Consider the following 17,065-nt stretch of genomic DNA (forward strand, 5'->3'; position numbering starts at 1 on the left):
GAGAGAGAATCCGAAGCAGGCTCTAGGCCCTGAGATGTCAGCACAGAACCCAATGTGAGGCTCAAACTCACAGACCATGAGATCACAACCTGAGCTGAAAACAAGAGTCAGAAGCCCAACAGACTGAGCCACCCAGGCATCTCTAAAATATCTTTTAAGTAATCTCTACACTCAATGTAGAGCTTGAACTCAGAAACCCAAGATCATGAGTCATGTGCCCCACTGACTGAGATAGCCAGGAACCCCCAAAACATCATTCTTAAATTCAACAAACAACCTGACTCAAAAATGGGCAAAAGATATGAACAGACACAGCACACCAAAGAAGATATGCAGGTGGCAAATAAGCATAGAAAAAGATGCTCCACATCATGTCAAAGAAATGCAGATTGAAACACTGAGATACCCCTACACAGGGTATCTATTTGAATGCCAAAAATCTGGGGCACCTGGGTGGCTCAGTTGGTTAAGCATCTGACTTTGGCTCAGGTCATGATATTATGGTTCGTGAGTCCAAGCCCTGCATTGGGCTCTGTGCTGACAGCCTGGAGCCTGCTTCAGATTCTGTGTCTCCCTCTCTCTGCCCCTCCCCCACTTGTCCTCTGTTTCTCTCTCAAACAATAAACATTTTTTAAAAATCCAAATCATAGACAACATCAATGCTGGTGAGGATGTGGAGCAATGGGAATTCTCATTCATTGCTGGCAGAAACCAGAATGGTAGTCACTCTGGAAGACAGTTTGGCAGTTTCTAACAAAACTAAATATACTCTTACCAGCTAATCATACTCCTTGGTATTTGCCCAAATTAATTGAAAGTTTATGACCACAAATGCTTGTAGCAGCTTTTTTTCATAACTGCCAGAAGTTGAAAACAAAGATGTCCTTAAATATGTGAATGGATAGAGGGGGTACATCCAGAAAATGGAATATCATGGAGCATGCGTGTGTGTACACACACACATGCACACACACACAGCCATCAAAGTCTGGAAGAGACGTGGAGGAAAGTTAAATGCATATAGAAGTCAAAGAAGCCAGTCCAAAAATGTTGTATACTGTATCGTTCCAAATATAGGACATCCCTAAAAACACCCAACTGTGTAGACCATAGAAAGATTAGTGGTTGCCAGGGTTGGGGGGAGGGAGGGACCAATACGCAAGAGCACTCAGGACTTTTAGTGAAATGCAGGATCCTGTAATGATGGACGTAGGTCAGCCATTTGTCAAAACCCAAAGAATGTACGACCCTAATGTAAACTCTGGGCTTTAGGTGATAACAGAGTATCGATGTAGGGTCATCAATAATAAAACACACACCACTCTGGTGAGGGATTAGGACAGTTGGGAGAGGCTGTGCTTACTTGGGGACTGGGGGGATTTAGGAACTCTCTACTTTTTAAAATGTTCACTTGAGGGGCACCTGAGCGGCTCAGTTGACTGGGCATCTGGCTTCAGCTCAGGTCATGATCTGGCCATTACAGAGTTAGATCCCCACATCAGGCTCTGTGCTGACAGAGCCTAGAGCCTGCTTCAGATTCTGTGTCTCCCTCTCTCTCTGCCCCTCTCCTGCTCACACACTCATTCACACACACAAACACACACACACACACACACTCTCTCTCTCTCCAAAATAAATATTTAAAACTAATATTAAAAAAAAGGTTTGCAAGACTCTAAAATAAAAGAAAATGTTTGAGAGCGCATGCACACATACACACACACACACACACACACACACACACACACACACACACACGAGGCAAAGAGAGAGGGAGAGGAAGAATCTGAAGCAGGCTCTGCCTGCTAGCACAGAGCCTCACTCATGTGCGTTCCCACAAACAGTGAGATTATCACCTGAGCTGCAGGCAAGAGATGGACACTTAACTGACTGAGCCCCCAGGTGCCCCAAGAAATCTCTACTTTCTGCTAGGAATCTAAAATTACTCTAGAAAAATAAAGTATTTCTTTAAAAAGACATAAGAGGGGTGTCTGGGTGGCTGAGTCGGTTAAGCGTCCAACTCTTGATTTCGGTTCTAGTCACAATCCCAGGGGTGCGGGGTTGACCCGTGTTGTGCTTTGCACTGAACCAAGCCTAGAGCCTGCTTTAGGATTCTCTGGCTCTCCCTCTGCCCCTCTGCCCCTCTCCCCACCTTGTGCACACTTGCTCTAAAATTTTTTTAAAAAAAGGCATAAGAAAACACTAACCAAAAAAAAAAAAAATACAGGTAAACCTAACTTTATTAAAATTAAGAACTTCTATCATTTTTCATCAAAATACAACATTAAGATGCTGAAAGGGCTGACACAAAAACAGACACTCATATCAATGGAACAGAATAGAGAACCCAGAAATGGACCCACAAATATATGGCCAACTAATCTTTGACAAGGCAGGAAAGAATATCCAATGGAACAAAGACAGTCTTTTAGCAAGTAGTGCTGGGAAAATTGGACAGTGACATGCAGAAAAATGAACCTGGACCACTTTCTTACACAATACACAAAAATAAACTTAAAATGGATGAAAGACCTAAATGTAAGACAGAAAGCCATCAACATCCTCGAGGAGAAAGCAGGCAAAACCTCTTTGACCTTGGTTGCAGAAACTTCTTATTCAAAACATCTCCAAAGGCAAGGGAAACAAAAGCAAAAATGAATTATTGGGGTCTCATCAAAATAAGAAGCTGATGCACAGCGAAGGAAACAATCAACAAAACAATCAGCAAAAGGCAACCAACAGAATGGGAGAAGATATTTGCAAATGACATATCAGATAAAGGGTTAGTATCCAAAAATCTGTAAAGAACTTATCAAACTCAACACTGGAAAACAAATAATCCAGTGATGAAATGGGCAAAAGACATGAATAGACACTTCTCCAAAGAGGACATCAGATGGCCAACTGACACATGAAAAAATGTTCAACATCACTCATTATCAGGGAAATACAAATCAGAACCACAATAAGATATCCCCCCCACACCCGTCAGAATGGCTAATATTAACAACTGAGCCAACAAAAGATGTTGGCGAGGATGCAGAGAAAGAGGATCTCTTTGCACTGCTGGTGGGAATACCAATTGGTGCAAGCCACTCCAGCAAATAGTAAGGAGATTCCTCAAAAAATTAAATATAGAACTACGCTAGAAGCCAGTAACTGCACTACTAGGTATTTATCCAAGGGATACCGGTGTGCTGTTTCAAAGGGGCACATGCACGCCAACGTTTATAGCAGTGCTATCGACAGTAGCCAAAGTATGGAAAGAACCCAAATGTCCAACAATTGATGAATGGATAAAGAAGATGTGGTATATACATACAACGGAGTATTACTCAGCAATCAAAAAGAATGAAATCTTGACATTTGCAACTATGTGGATGTAACTAGAAGGTATTATGCTAAGAGAAATTAGTCAGAAAAAGACAAATATCATATGACTTCAGTCATATGGAGACTTCAAGATACAAAACAGATGAACATAAGGGAAGGAAAGCAAAAATAATACAAAAACAGGGAGGAGGACAAAACATAAGAGACTCTTAAATACAGAGAACAGAGGGTTACTGGAGGATTGTGGGAGGGGGGATGGGCAAATGGCTAAGGGGCATTAAGGAATCTACTACTGAAATCATTGTTGCACTAAATATGAACTTGGATGTAAATTTAAAAAATAAATTTAAATAAAAAAGAAGGTGAAATGGCTGGTCACAGAATGAGAAAAAAGATCTGCAATACAAATAAAAAGTCTTGTCTCCAGAGTTTATAAAGAACTTGTAAGTACATGAGTGAAAAAACAAATCAAAACAAAACAAAAAAACCCTCAGACATTTGACAATATCTTCATTTTAAAGACATCTTTTGAAACAGCTTAATGCCACATCCCTAGGCTGACCGTAGCCTCCCTTAAACTACTTGCCTGAGAAAACTCAAGGCTATCAAAAGAACTTTCTGTTTGCGCAGCCTGTCCGCTGTCTCCACTGCCCGTCAGCCTCCGGGGAGGGCAGGAGTCCAACTTCAATAAGCTGCGGTCAGCAAACCCTGATGGATTTCACACGGACCACACCCCTTACACCTCCTGTAATTTTTCACTGTCCCCAGTCCCCTGAGCCCCACACTCTCTCTCCTTCTCTTGCCTGCTCCCTCACTCCCTTAAATCACCCAGGGACCTCTGTGCAATCCAAAGCAGAGCTCAGCACACTGGACTCTTTCCTATTGCAACAGTATATTACTGATTAAAATCTGTCCTTATCTCTTTAAGCAGGGTCTGGCTTTGTTTACCTGTGGTGTTCTGGAGTGAATTTTTGTTTTTGTTTTTGTTTTAGAGAGAATGCACTGAGAGGGGCAGAGGGGCAGAGGGAGAGATACAATCTGAAGCAGGCTCCACACCCAGTGCAGAACCCACCATGGGGCTTGATCCCACAACTGTGAGATCTCGACCTGAGTCAAAATCAAGAGTTGGACGCTCAAAAGACTGAGCCACCAGGCGCCCTGTGAGTGTATCTTAACAATAGAGTCTTGAGTAAAAGAAGTCAGATACACGGTCTGTAGTTTAAAAACAAACAAAACTAAGCATAGTACACTGTGAGCTCATTTCACTCAATATGGATGTGAGAGTCAGAAATCATAATAAGACAAATCTAATGGTGTGCACACAATGATGGAATTGCAACTATGTAATACTAGAAAATCACATTAAGATATTAAAGGGGCACCTGGGTTACTCAGTCGGTTAAGTGTCTGACTTCAGCTTCAGTCATGATCTCACGGTTCCGGAGTTCAAGCCCTGCATCGGGCTGGGTTCGTTGCTGACAGTGCCGAGTCTGCTTGGGATTCTGTCTCCCTCTCTCTTTGCCCCTTCCCCTACTCTCTCGTGCTCTCTTTCAAAATAAAAAGGTTGGTTTTTTTTTTTTAATTTTTTTTTTATGTTCTCTATTTATTTTTTTGAGAGATCGAGAGAGACAGTGGGAATAGGGGAGGGCCAGAGAGAGAAGGAGACACAGAATCCGAAGCAGGCTCCAGGCTCTGAGCTAGCTGTCAGCACAGAGCCCGACGCGGGGCTCAAACCCACGAACCGTGAGATCATGACCTGAGTCGAAGCCGGCCACTCAACCGACTGAGCCACCCAGGCGCCCCCAAAATAAAAAGGTTTTTAAAACTTTTTTAAAATAAAGGAGAAAAACTTGTGTTCATTTCAATAGATGCTGTTAAAATCAGAAACAGAGACCAACCTCACAAAGTCCCTGAGCAGATAAAATCAGTTCAGTGAAACAAAGCTTAAGTCAGCTTATTTTACAAGGCTAATTTGACCTGGATCCTGTCTTGCTTGGGTCTCTGGAAATGATAAGCAAACTTTGAACTGTTTCCCAAGGATAAGAGCAAACCACTGAAAAGTATAATATTGTGGAGGGTGCCTGGATGGCCCAGTCCATTAAATGACAGACTCAGGTCATGATCTCATGGTTTGTGAGTTCCAGCCGTGTTGGGCTCTGTGCTGACAACTCAGAGCCTAGAGCCTGCTTCAGATTCTGTCTCTCTCTCTCTCTCTCTCAAAAATAAACATTTGTGGGGTGCCTGGGTGGCTCAGTCGGTTAAGCATCTGGCTTTGGCTCAGGTCATGATCTCACAGTTCGTGGGTTCAAGCCCCGCATCGGGCTCTGTGCTGACAGCTAGCTCAGAGCCTGGAGCCTGCTTCAGATTCTGTGTCTCCCTCTCTCTCTGACCCTCCCTGCTCATGCTGTCTCTCTCTCTCAAAAGTAAATAAAAAACATTTTTTTTAAATTCAAAAATAAATAAACATTTGTAAAAAAAAGTTTTAATTTTAAAAATATTGTAATATTGTGACCAATCACTGTGGGAAAATAAATGCTATTTTCCTACCCTGCAGCTTTATAATAAACATACCCCTGAGCCTTATCCCACAGTCTGTTGGAATGTTCCCAGTTTGCAAACTATCTTTTCCCTGTGTTGTACAATAGATGTTTACTCATTATTGCTTCAGGGATTCATTGGTTTTGCTTTGTCTGTTTGGAACTTTTGGCAACAAAAGTTTCAATTCAGGTTATGAAAAAAAAGTCTTTTTTAAAATTTATTTTTTATTTTTTTATTAAAAAATTATTTTAATGTTTTATTTATTTTGGAGAGAGAGCGAGAGACAGCATGAGCAGGGGAGGGTCAGAGAGAGAGGGAGACACAGAATCGGAAGACAGGCTCCAGGCTCTGAGCTGTCAGCACACAGCCTGACGCAGGGCTCGAACCCACGAACTGTGAGATCATGACCTGAGCCAAAACTGGACACTAACTGACTGAGCCACCCAGGCGCCCCAAAAAATATGTCTTTAGTAAGACTTCTTTAACCTGTTGGGGAAAGTTACTAAATAGCTACAGTGAACATTATAGCAAATTGGTAAAGGGAGAAAAAAGACAAAACCTTCAGTCAGGTGCCTGTGTAACAACACACAGGAGAGCGAAGGGCACAGCAATGCAGTGAGATGGGGGGAGGGAGTAAAATGTATTAAGAATTGAAAAGGAAGAAATTAAACTGTCATTATACATAGACAAATATAATTGTCTATATAGAAAACCTAACAGAGGGGCACCTGGGTGGCTCAGTTGGTTAAGCCTCTGACTCTTGGTTTTGGCTCAGGTCATGATCTCATGGTTTGGGAGTTCAAGCCCCATGTCAGGCTTTGTGCTGACGGTGAAGAACCTGCTTGGGATTCTCTCTCTGCCTCTCCCTCTCCCTCTGACCCTCTTCTCTCTCTCAAAATAAAAAAAAGAAAAAGAAAAGGAAAATCCAACAGAACCATAAACAAGTAGGATTAACAGGATACCACATCAAGATTGCTAGATACAACATACACACACACATACATATATATAAACACACACGTATATATAAAACAATGAGCTGTAGAAGTGTGTGGGGGTAATATTTCAAAAGAGAAAAGACTTGTGGTAATGTCTAATGCTCCAAGTGTCTCCAGAACTCACAAATCAGCAATAGAGACTAAAGAAATTAATGTGCAGGGCCACCTGGGTGGCTCAGTCGGTTAAGCATCTGACTTCGCTCAGGTCATGATTTCTCGGTTCGTGAGTCTGAGTCTTCAACACCTCATCTATTCCCAAGCAGTGAGGCAAAAAAATCCCATCTCGCCATCGGTTTTCTCAGCTCCTCCCAATTCCTGTATGATCTGCAATAGCCCAAGTCTTCTCAGTCGCAAATGCCAGTATCGAATAAGACATGCACAAGTTTGATTAGGGAAAACGTTGGTGAGGGAAAATGAGGAGACAGGGAGCTAGCAGTCAGGACGCAGGGATGACCTCTGTGAAGGAGGGAGGGGGAAAGGTAGGTCCATAGACTGTAGCGCAGTTCTAAGGAAGTTTTGGCAAGGCTATGGGGAGCCTTCAAGTCAAAGACACTCCTGAGAGGGATCCTACATGTCATAGGAATGGGCTTGCCGTAAGTATTCCTGCTGCTCTTGGTCACTGACTGGGGGGGGGCGGGGTGGAGAATGCAGGGATGCATTTGAAGCACCGCATCAGGGACCATCAGGCAATTAAGGTCCAATTAGAGGTGGCTGTGCTGGCACCTGTAATCACCTACAACCACAGTGACCAGGAGCAGGGAGGAAGGGGGATCATCTGCTCTCTGTAGAGTCCAAACGCAGGCTCTCTCCCTGCAGACCCAAACAACAGATGCACACTGGGAACATGGCTGGCTGTTGGGAAACGGGTCTTCTTTCTAGTTTTTTCTTCCTATTAAACATAAGACACTTCTAAAGGGCATGGACAAGTCCTAGGTGCCATCACTGTGAAAAGTTAGATACATTTTTCTCTACTAGAAACATGATTTGTTTATTTCTTCCTTTGGAGGGATCTTTCCAGAAAAGAAAAGAAAACAAAAACAAACCCATGCCCATGGTTAAAAAAGATCAAAAAGGACAAAAGGAGGGGCACCTGGGTCGTTCAGTGGGTCAAGCATCAGACTCTTGATTTTGGCTCAGGTAATGATCTCAGGGTCATGGGATCAAGCCCCCTGTCAGGCTCCACACTGAACATGGAGCCTGCTTGGGATTTTCTTTCTCTCCCTCTCTCCCTGCCCCTCCTCCACCCACCCACATGCACTTGCTCTTTCACTCTCAAATAGACATTATTTTACAAAAGGACACGAGGCACTTAGGTGGCTCAGTCTGTTGAATATCCAACTTCAGCTCAGGGCATGATCTCACAGTTCATGAGTTCAAGCCCCGTGTCAGGCTCACTGCTGTCAGCACAGAGCCGGAGTCAGATCCTCTGTCTCCCTTTCTCTCTCTACCTCTCCCCCACTTGCATGCTCTCTCAAAAATAAACATTTAAAAACATTATGTGTCTTAGTAATATGAACATCTGGTTCAGTGGGAGTTCCTGCCATTTGAAAAATGTGATATTTGTGGGGAACTGCTGGAGTCTTATTTTCCCAGTTTCCCCCTGCTGGATAGGACTGAAGCTAGAACTTTCCCTTTTGATAAAAGAACAAAAAAAAATGAACATGTTTTGATGTACAACATGAGGACTATCGCTAACACTGCTACAGACTATGTGGGAAACATTTTTTTATGATTTTTTTTAAAAACATTTCTTTACTTTTGAGAGAGTGAGCAGAGGAGGGCAGAGAGAGGGAGACACGGAATCTGAAGCAGCTCCAGGCTCTGAGCTGTCAGCCCAGAGGTCGACGTGGGGCTCGAACTCACAAACTGCGAGATCATGACCTGAGCCCAAGTCAGTTGGCTCAACCAACTGAGCCACCCAGGTGCCCCTTTATGATTTTTTTAAAAGTAATCTCTACATCCACTGAGGAGCTCAAACTCACGACATGGAAATCAAGAGTCACGTGCTCTACTGACTGAACTGACTAACTGCCCGTGTGGGAAAGTTCTTAAGAGTGAATCCTAAGAGTTCTCATCATAAGGAGAAATGCTCTATCCTTTTTATTGTATTCATGAGAGATGATGGATGTTAACTAAACCTACCATGATCATTTCACAATATATGCAAATCAAACCATCATGCCATATGCCTTAAACTCCCACAGTGATGTATGTCAATTATTTCTCAACAAAAGTGGGAACAAAAGATTTGAAAAACTGAACCTGTTATTTGTAAACTGATGTTTAGAAACTAGTCATAAACTAGAAATACTAGAATAGATTATAAACCTAATTCTAGGTAGTCTTATGAATGGATCGCTTTTACCTAATGTAAATACAAATTCAAAAGACAGTTTCAAGATGTCTTAACATATATTTTAATTTTAGAGAAAGAGAAAGTGAGGGCACTAGTGGGGGAGAGAGGCAGAGGAAGAGAGAATCTTCTATGGGGGCTTGATCCCACAACCCTGGGATCATAACCCAAGCTGAAATCAAGAATTGAATGCTCAACTGACTGAGCCATCCAAGCACTCAAATAAAAAAAAACTTTAAAAAAATGTAGCTTCTAGTCAATCATGCCTCAATTTAAAAAAAAAGGTGGGGGGAGGTGCTCCTGAGTGGCTCAGTCAGTTAGGTGTCCGACATTGATTTTGACTCAGGTCATGATCTCACAGATCGTCAGTTCGAGCCCCGTGTCAGGCTCTGCTCTGACAAGACAAAGCCGGCTTGGGATTCTCTCTTTCCTTCACTCTCTGCCCCTCCCAATTCACAGGCTCACTCTCTAAAAAACAAAAAACAAACAAACAAAAAAAACTAAACTAAAAAGCTAAAAAACAAAATTTTAAAAAAAGTAGCTCTGAAAAAATAATATTTGTGGGTTGCCTGGGTGGCTCAGTCAGTTGAGCATCTAGCTCTTGATACCAGGTCAGATGATCCTAGGGTCCTGAGATTGAACCCTGGATCGGGCTCTGTGCTGAGCATGGAGCCTGATTAAGATTCTCTCCTCTCCACCACCTCAGCCCCTCTCCTCTGCTCACACATTCTCTCAGAAAAAAAAAAAAAAGACATTTTAAAAATGTATTTAAGTGATCTCTACACCCCTTATGAGGCTTGAACTCATGACTCTGAGATGAAGAATCGAATGCTGTTCCAACTGAACCAGCCAGGCACCCCAAAGCTAGCTATAGTTTTTCGGTAAGGCTTTGAAACCGTGCTCCACAGGGTTGTTGAGGTTGAAACTAACAGGAAATTAGAGCTTGTTTTTCAGAGACCTGTTTCTCCCTCATGAGCTATTGCTTTTTTTCAGACCTCACTAATAAATCCACTACTGTCTCCACAGAAGCCTAGACTCAAGGTCACTGATAGGGTCCAAGCCTATGAACATGCAAAGCCATGCATTCCTTACTGGAAACAAGGGCCCCAAACCCCATCCGGCTCTCAGAGCATGCACACAGCCCCTTCTCTTTATCCTGAGATGACGTCCTGAATTTTGTTTCATTTTCTGTTTTTTTTTCCCCCCTAATGTTTTATTTATTATTGAGACAGAGAGAAACAGCATGGGCAGGGGAGGGGCAGAGAGAGAGGGAGACACAGAATCAGAAGCAGGTTCCGGGCTCTGTCAGCACAGAGCCCAATGCAGGGCTCAAGCCCACAAACCGCGAGATAATGCCCTGAGCCGAAGTCGGCCACTTAACTGACTGAGCCACCCAGGCGCCCCTTGCCTCATTTTCATGTTGTGTCCACTGTAAAGTGAACACGAGATATTTGTTAACATACATTTGTGTGATAAGAAAGCTCCACCTTTTGTCATGAACACTCTTAAGTTTCCCCATCCTTTTCATCAATATGTATGAAATTCCAACCCCAAGGATGATAAAACACTTTTTTCTTCCCCTTCAGGAAGGCAGGTTTGAAGCTTGCCCTCCCGTCATTTAGCTGTTCTCAAACCCTTTCCTTGCTGTAGGACTGGCTTTGCTGAGCCTTGGCGGGCAGACAAACTGGGTTCAGTCATAGCTTCTTATCAACAAGAGGATGGGGGCGCCTGGGTGGCTTAGTCAGTTAAGAGTCCGACTCTTCATCTTGGCTCAGGTCATGATCTCATGGTTTCGTGAGTTCGAGCCCCACGTCAGGCTCTGTGCTGACAGTATGGAGCCTACCTGGGGTTCTCTCTCTCCTCTCTCTGCCCCTCCCCAACTCGTGCTGCGCCCCCCTCAAATAAATAAACATTAAAAAAATTTAAAACAAACCAATAAGAGGATTGGATGTGTTGCTCTAATCTTCCAAGAAGGGCCATTTTATTTTTGTTTTAATTTCTACAACATGTGGTGTTGAGCTTTGAGGTCTATTGTGCATATGTATGCAGATACAAATGTAAACCCACATAGACTTTATCACATGTGCCCTAGGTGATGTTGACTTAAAACAAATTAATCCATGAAGCCCAGAGTCGGCTCTTTGAAAAGATAAGCAAAATCAATAAACCGTTAGCTAGATGGACTAAGAAAAAGGAGGACTAAAAAAGGAGAGAAAGAGAGAAGATCCAAATTACTAAAGCCAGAAATCAAAGTAGAGACATTACCACAACTCTATAGAAATAGAAAAAAGACTATAAAAGAGTACTATGAACAACTATATGCCAAAAAATTAAATAACCTACATGAAACTGGCAGGTTCCTAGAAACACAAACCTAACAAGACTAAATCACAAAGAAAAAAATCTGAATAGACCTATAACCAGGAAAGAGATTGAATCAATAATCAAAAATCTCCTGGGTGGCTCAGTTGGTTGAGCATCTTTTTTTTTCCCCTAAGTTTATTTAGACAGAGAGAGGAAAGGAGATAGAAAACCAGCAGAGGAGGGGCGGGGGGTGGGGGGGGGTACAGAGGATCTGAAGCAGTCTCTGTGCTGACAACAGAGTCCAATGTGGGGCTCAAGCTAACAAACCATGAGATCATGATCTGAGCTGAAGTCAGACACTTAACCATTTGAGCGCCCCCCACCTCAGGCACTCAAATACCTGACTCTTGATTTCAGTTCAGATCATGATCCAGGGTCATGCGATCAAGCCCAGCATCAGGCCTCATGCTCAGTTTAGGCTCCATTTCCCTCTGCCCTTCTCCCCTGCTTGTGCTTTCTTTCTAAAAAAAGTTTTAAAAATCTCCTGACCGAAAAAAGAAAAGCCCTCCATAGGCCACTCAACCACTGTAATTATCAGGCTGGATCTATACAGGATGCATATGCATAGAGAGGAGTTTATATTCCATATTATTATAATGCACAGATATCTTCTCGCACTGGCAGAGTTGACTCAAAGCAGAATTATAAGCCAGTACAGTGCATGTACTAAAGCTTTTCCCTGGTCTGTGCTCTCCCCAGTTCACTACTCTGAAGGGTCTTTCCCATATCTGACCAAACCTGATCCCAGGAAAGATCTCATCCATTGCTCCTTACCAATCTAACACTTTAGATTTCAGTGTATTGTTTTGAAAGATGATGATAAATCTTTTGAAATCCCTGACGTAGAGATCTGTTCATAGAGATTTTATCAGAACATTTTCATGTGTTTATTAAAATATAATTGATTTAGAGTGCCTGAGCGGCACAGTCAGTTGAGTGTCCAACTCTTGGTTTCAGCTCAGGTCGTGATCTCACAATTTGTGAGTTCAAGCCCCACATCAGGCTTTGTGCTGATGGCACAGAGCCTGTTTGGGATTCCGTCTCTCCTTCTCTCTGTCCCTCCCCTGCTTGTCTACTCTCACTCTCTCTCAAAAATTTTTTTCTTTAAAATTTTTTTAAAATTTTTTTTAGTGTTTTCTTTATTTTTGATACAGAGAGAGACAGAGCATGAGAGGGGGAGGGGCAGAGAGAGAAGGAGACACAGACATGGAAGCAGGCTCCAGGCTCTGAGCTAGCTGTCAGCACAGAGCCTGATGCGGGGCTCGAACCCACAAACGTGAGATCTGACCTAGACCGAAGCCGGAGGCTTAACCGACTGAGCCACCCAGGCGCCCCTAAAATTTTTTTAATATAACGGATTTCATAAAGAAAAATTTTAAAAAATTGAAAAGGAAAGAACACTTCCTGTCATTCTATGAAGCCAACACTACCCTGATACCAAAGCAAAAGACACTACAAGAAAAACAGAGAAACGAAAAACGTACAGGCCAGTATGAACACTAATGCAAAAAATCTCCAAAAAAAATTAGCCACATATTAAAAGGATTACATACCATAAACAAGTGGGATTTATTTCTGGAATGTATGAATGGTTCAATACACCAAAAGGTAAACAGAATGAAAGAAAAGTCACATGATCATCCCAACTACTGAGAAAAAGCATTTGACAAAATGCAGTACACTCTCATAATAAAGACATGCAACAAACCAGAAATAAAAAGAAACTACCTTAACATACTAAAACCACATGTAAAAAAAAACCCAGAGCAAACATCATATTCGATGGTGAAAGACTAAAGACATTTCTTCTAGATCAGGAAAAACACAAGGATGTGAACTTTCACCACTTTCATTCAACATAGTACTGGAAGCCCTAGCCAGACCGATTAAGCAAGAAAAGGAAATAAAGCGCATCTAAATTGTAAAGGAAGAAGCAAAATCATCTCAGTTTGCAGATGATATCATCTCATATGTGTTAAAAAAAAAAAAAAAGGGCAAAACAAACAAAAAAATGACCCTAAAGGGCGCCAGGTTGGCTCAGTTGGAGGAGCATGCGACTCTTGATCTTGGGTTCATCAATTTGAGACCCACATTGGCTGTAGAAATTATTAAAGAAAATAAAAACTTTAAAAAATTCCATACATTAAGTTATATTCTTTGTGCTGTAAAGTTCAGTGAGATATCAAAAACCCTGAAGATCTGACAAAAACAAACAAAAAAACCCATTAGAACAAATGAATTCAACAAAGCTGCAGAATACAAAGTGAATACACAAAAATCAGTTGTATTTCTACACACTCACAATAAATGATCTGACAAAGAAATTAATAATTCATTTTTAATAATGTCAAAAGGAATAAAATACTTAAGAATTAATTTAACCAAAGAGGTAAAAGACTTATACATGCAAAACTGCAAAATGTTGCTGAAAGAAATTAAAGGACAAATTAATGGAAAAACCAATCCGTGTTCATGAACTGGGAAACAATGTTATTAAGATGTCAGTAGTTTACAATCTATAGATTCAATGCACTATCAAATCTCCCAAGGATTTATTTTTTTAATAGAAAGAAAAACCTGGGGTCTGGGTGGCTCAGTTGGTTAAGTGGCAGACTATTGATTTTGGCTCAGGTCATGGTCTCAGGGCTCATGAGATCAAGTGCCACATTGGGCTCTGCACTATGTCTGCCCCTCCCGCTCCCCCCAAAAAATAAACAAACATAGGAGGAAAGGAGGAAGGACCGAAGGAAGGAAAGAAGAAAGTAAGATCCATCCTAAAATTCATACAGAATCTCAAGACACTAAGAATGGGACAGTCTTTTCAACAAATGGTGCTGGGAAAACTGGATATCCTCATGCAAAAGAATGAAGTTGGACCTTTAACACCATATAAAAATTAACTCAAAATGGATCAAAGACCTAAATGTAAGACCTAGAAGTATAAACCTGAGGAGGAAAACCTAGGGCAAACCTTCAGGACATTGGATTTGGCAATGATTTCCTGGATAGGACACCAAAGGCATGAGCAATAAAAGAAAAAGAAATGAGCAAACCGAACTTCATGACTATTAAATCTGAATAGGGATTAATACCCAGAATATGTAGATAACTCATAAAACAAAGTTGGGAAAAAACACTGATTCAAAAATGGGCAAAGGAATGATCCCATACTTCTCCAAAGAAGATATACAAATGGCCAATAAGTACATGAAAAGATGCTCGACATCACTAATCATTAGGGAAATACAAACCAGAATTATACAGAGATACTACCTCCCTCCTATTAGAATGATTACTATCCACCACCACCCCCCAAAAACCAGAAAATAACAAGTGTTGACAATGACGTGGAGAAAATCAGAAACTCGTGAACCCTTGTGTTCATGTAAAATGGCACAGCTGCTACGGAAAAAAATGTGGCAGTTCCTCAAAAAAATTACAAATACAATCACCACATGATGCAGCAATCCCATTTCTGGTGTATATACCCAAAATAAATAAGAGCAGGGTCTCAGAAATATTTGTACACCCACGATCATCATCATTCACAATAGGTAAAATAGGAAGGCAACCCAAATGTCTGTTGATAAATAAATGGATAGGCAAAATGTGGTATATACATAAATGGAATATTATTCAGCCTTAAAGAGGAAAATTCTGCACTATGGTATAACATGATGAACCTGGATGACAGGATGACGCTCAGTGAAATAAGCCAGTCACATAAGACAAATACTGTATGGTTCCACTTACATGACCTACAATGGTCAAAATCATAGAAACAGAAAGGCAAATCGTGATTCCTACGGAATTAAGGGATGGGAGGAATGGAGAGGTAGTGTTTAATGGGTATGCAGTTTGTTTTAGAGTTTACAAGATGAGGAATGATGGAGATGGATGGTGGTGTACATAAGCCCATGCAATATTATGAACGCATTTAATACCACTGAACTGGACACTTAAAAGTGGTTAAGATGGTGCATTTTGGGTTATGTGTATTTTACTGCAATTTTTTTTAGTTGGGGGGAGAAAAAAAATTACAATACAAATTCACACCAATCAATGCAAAAATTTTCAAGGCTGGCAAAACCAGGTGTCGGTAGGTACGTGTCTAACACTGATGATGGGAGTGCAAAATGATCATCTTTTTCAAGGGAAACTTGACAATAATGTAGTGAAGGCAGAATCTGCAACTTGTCAATTCCATTTCCAGTTAGATACCCTCAAGAAATTCTTGCCCATGAATAAGAGACACACAAGGCACTGTTCATAATAGACACACAATGCAAGCAACACAGCATGACTGATTAGTAATGGACGCTACCCTAACAGTTAAAACAGGTCCTTTAGACATGGAGGTGGGGGAGTGGGGTGCGGATCTCAAAAGTTTTAAGAAAAAGCAAGCAGCAGAATGATCGTACATTATGGTACAATTTGTATACATGATCAAACCACACATTATTTCAGGATGCCTGCATCTGTAGTAAAAATGTAAAAATACAGAACCGACCATCTTTGGGGAGGAGAAGCAATGGTATCAGGATGGGGTAGATAGAGGGGTACACCTATGTGTAACATTATGTTAGGCTGAATCTGAGTGGTGGGTACATGGGCATTTATTAGCATTACTGTGTATTTGTTAGATGTTCAAAATGTTTCATTCAACTAGAACACAGGTCTTCCAGGACCCTCTAGATTTAATCCGGAATGATTTCCAAGTCCTGTGACAATTAGTAGCATCATTGTAAGCTATGTTGAAGGACTCTAAAGGTTTTCTAACGTCACTTAGTCCCTCATCCCACAGATTTGTTGATTCACCAAAAGTCGCATTTGAAGGACATTAATGCAACATAGTTTTGTTTGGTTTTTTAAAGCACTTACCCAATAGGCAGAGATAGTTGGGTTCAGTCAATCGCGACAATTTTGTGGCCTGATTCAAGATGTTGTAAAGCTCTGTTGGTTCACACAAAACCAAACCAGCCATCCTACTGGGAAGAATCAATAAAGTACAAATTTAGTACCTTTCTATTTTATTTTATTTTATTTTATTTTATTTTATTTTACTTTTTTAGAGTGAGAAAGAGTGTGAGAGCGAGTAGGGGAGGCAGAGAACCTTAAGCAGACTCAGTGCTCAGCATGGAGTCTAGTGGCCTAGTGCCTCTTTCTATTTTATTTTATTTTATTTTTCTTACTTTGCTTATATTTGATTGTTTTATTGGTTTACTGAGTCATTCATTATTCATCCAACCAACATGCATTGAGTGTTTCCCAGCAACTTTTTTTTTTTAATAGTTTATTGTCAAATTGGTTTCCATATAACACCTAGGGCTCTTCCCCACAAGTGCCCTCCTCCATTACCACCGCCTCTTTCCCCCCTCCCCCTCCCCTTCCCCTTCCACCCTCGGTTCGTTTTCAGTATCAATAGTCTCTTAGGCTTTGCGTCCCTCTCTCTGCCCAACTCTCTTTCCCCCTTCCCCTC

At 41.4% G+C, this 17,065-nt stretch overlaps 1 protein-coding gene across 4 annotated transcripts in view; it reads right to left on the reverse strand.

The window, feature by feature from the left end:
- STYXL1 (serine/threonine/tyrosine interacting like 1) overlaps positions 1 to 17,065 on the reverse strand; it is a 67,156-nt gene that overhangs the window by 37,637 nt on the left and 12,454 nt on the right. For 2 of the 4 annotated variants that reach the window (XM_029947654.1, XM_029947652.1), the window contains exon 2: positions 16,468 to 16,574. In XM_029947654.1, coding sequence (XP_029803514.1) covers positions 16,468 to 16,570 — 103 coding nt within the window. In that variant the 5' untranslated portion in view covers positions 16,571 to 16,574. The remainder of the gene's footprint in view (positions 1 to 16,467; positions 16,575 to 17,065) is intronic. The other 2 variants (XM_029947651.1, XM_029947653.1) reach the window with 1 other exon arrangement.

The sequence above is a fragment of the Suricata suricatta genome, chromosome 8 (genome assembly GCF_006229205.1).
Source record: "Suricata suricatta isolate VVHF042 chromosome 8, meerkat_22Aug2017_6uvM2_HiC, whole genome shotgun sequence".
NCBI classification, from domain to species: domain Eukaryota; kingdom Metazoa; phylum Chordata; class Mammalia; order Carnivora; family Herpestidae; genus Suricata; species Suricata suricatta.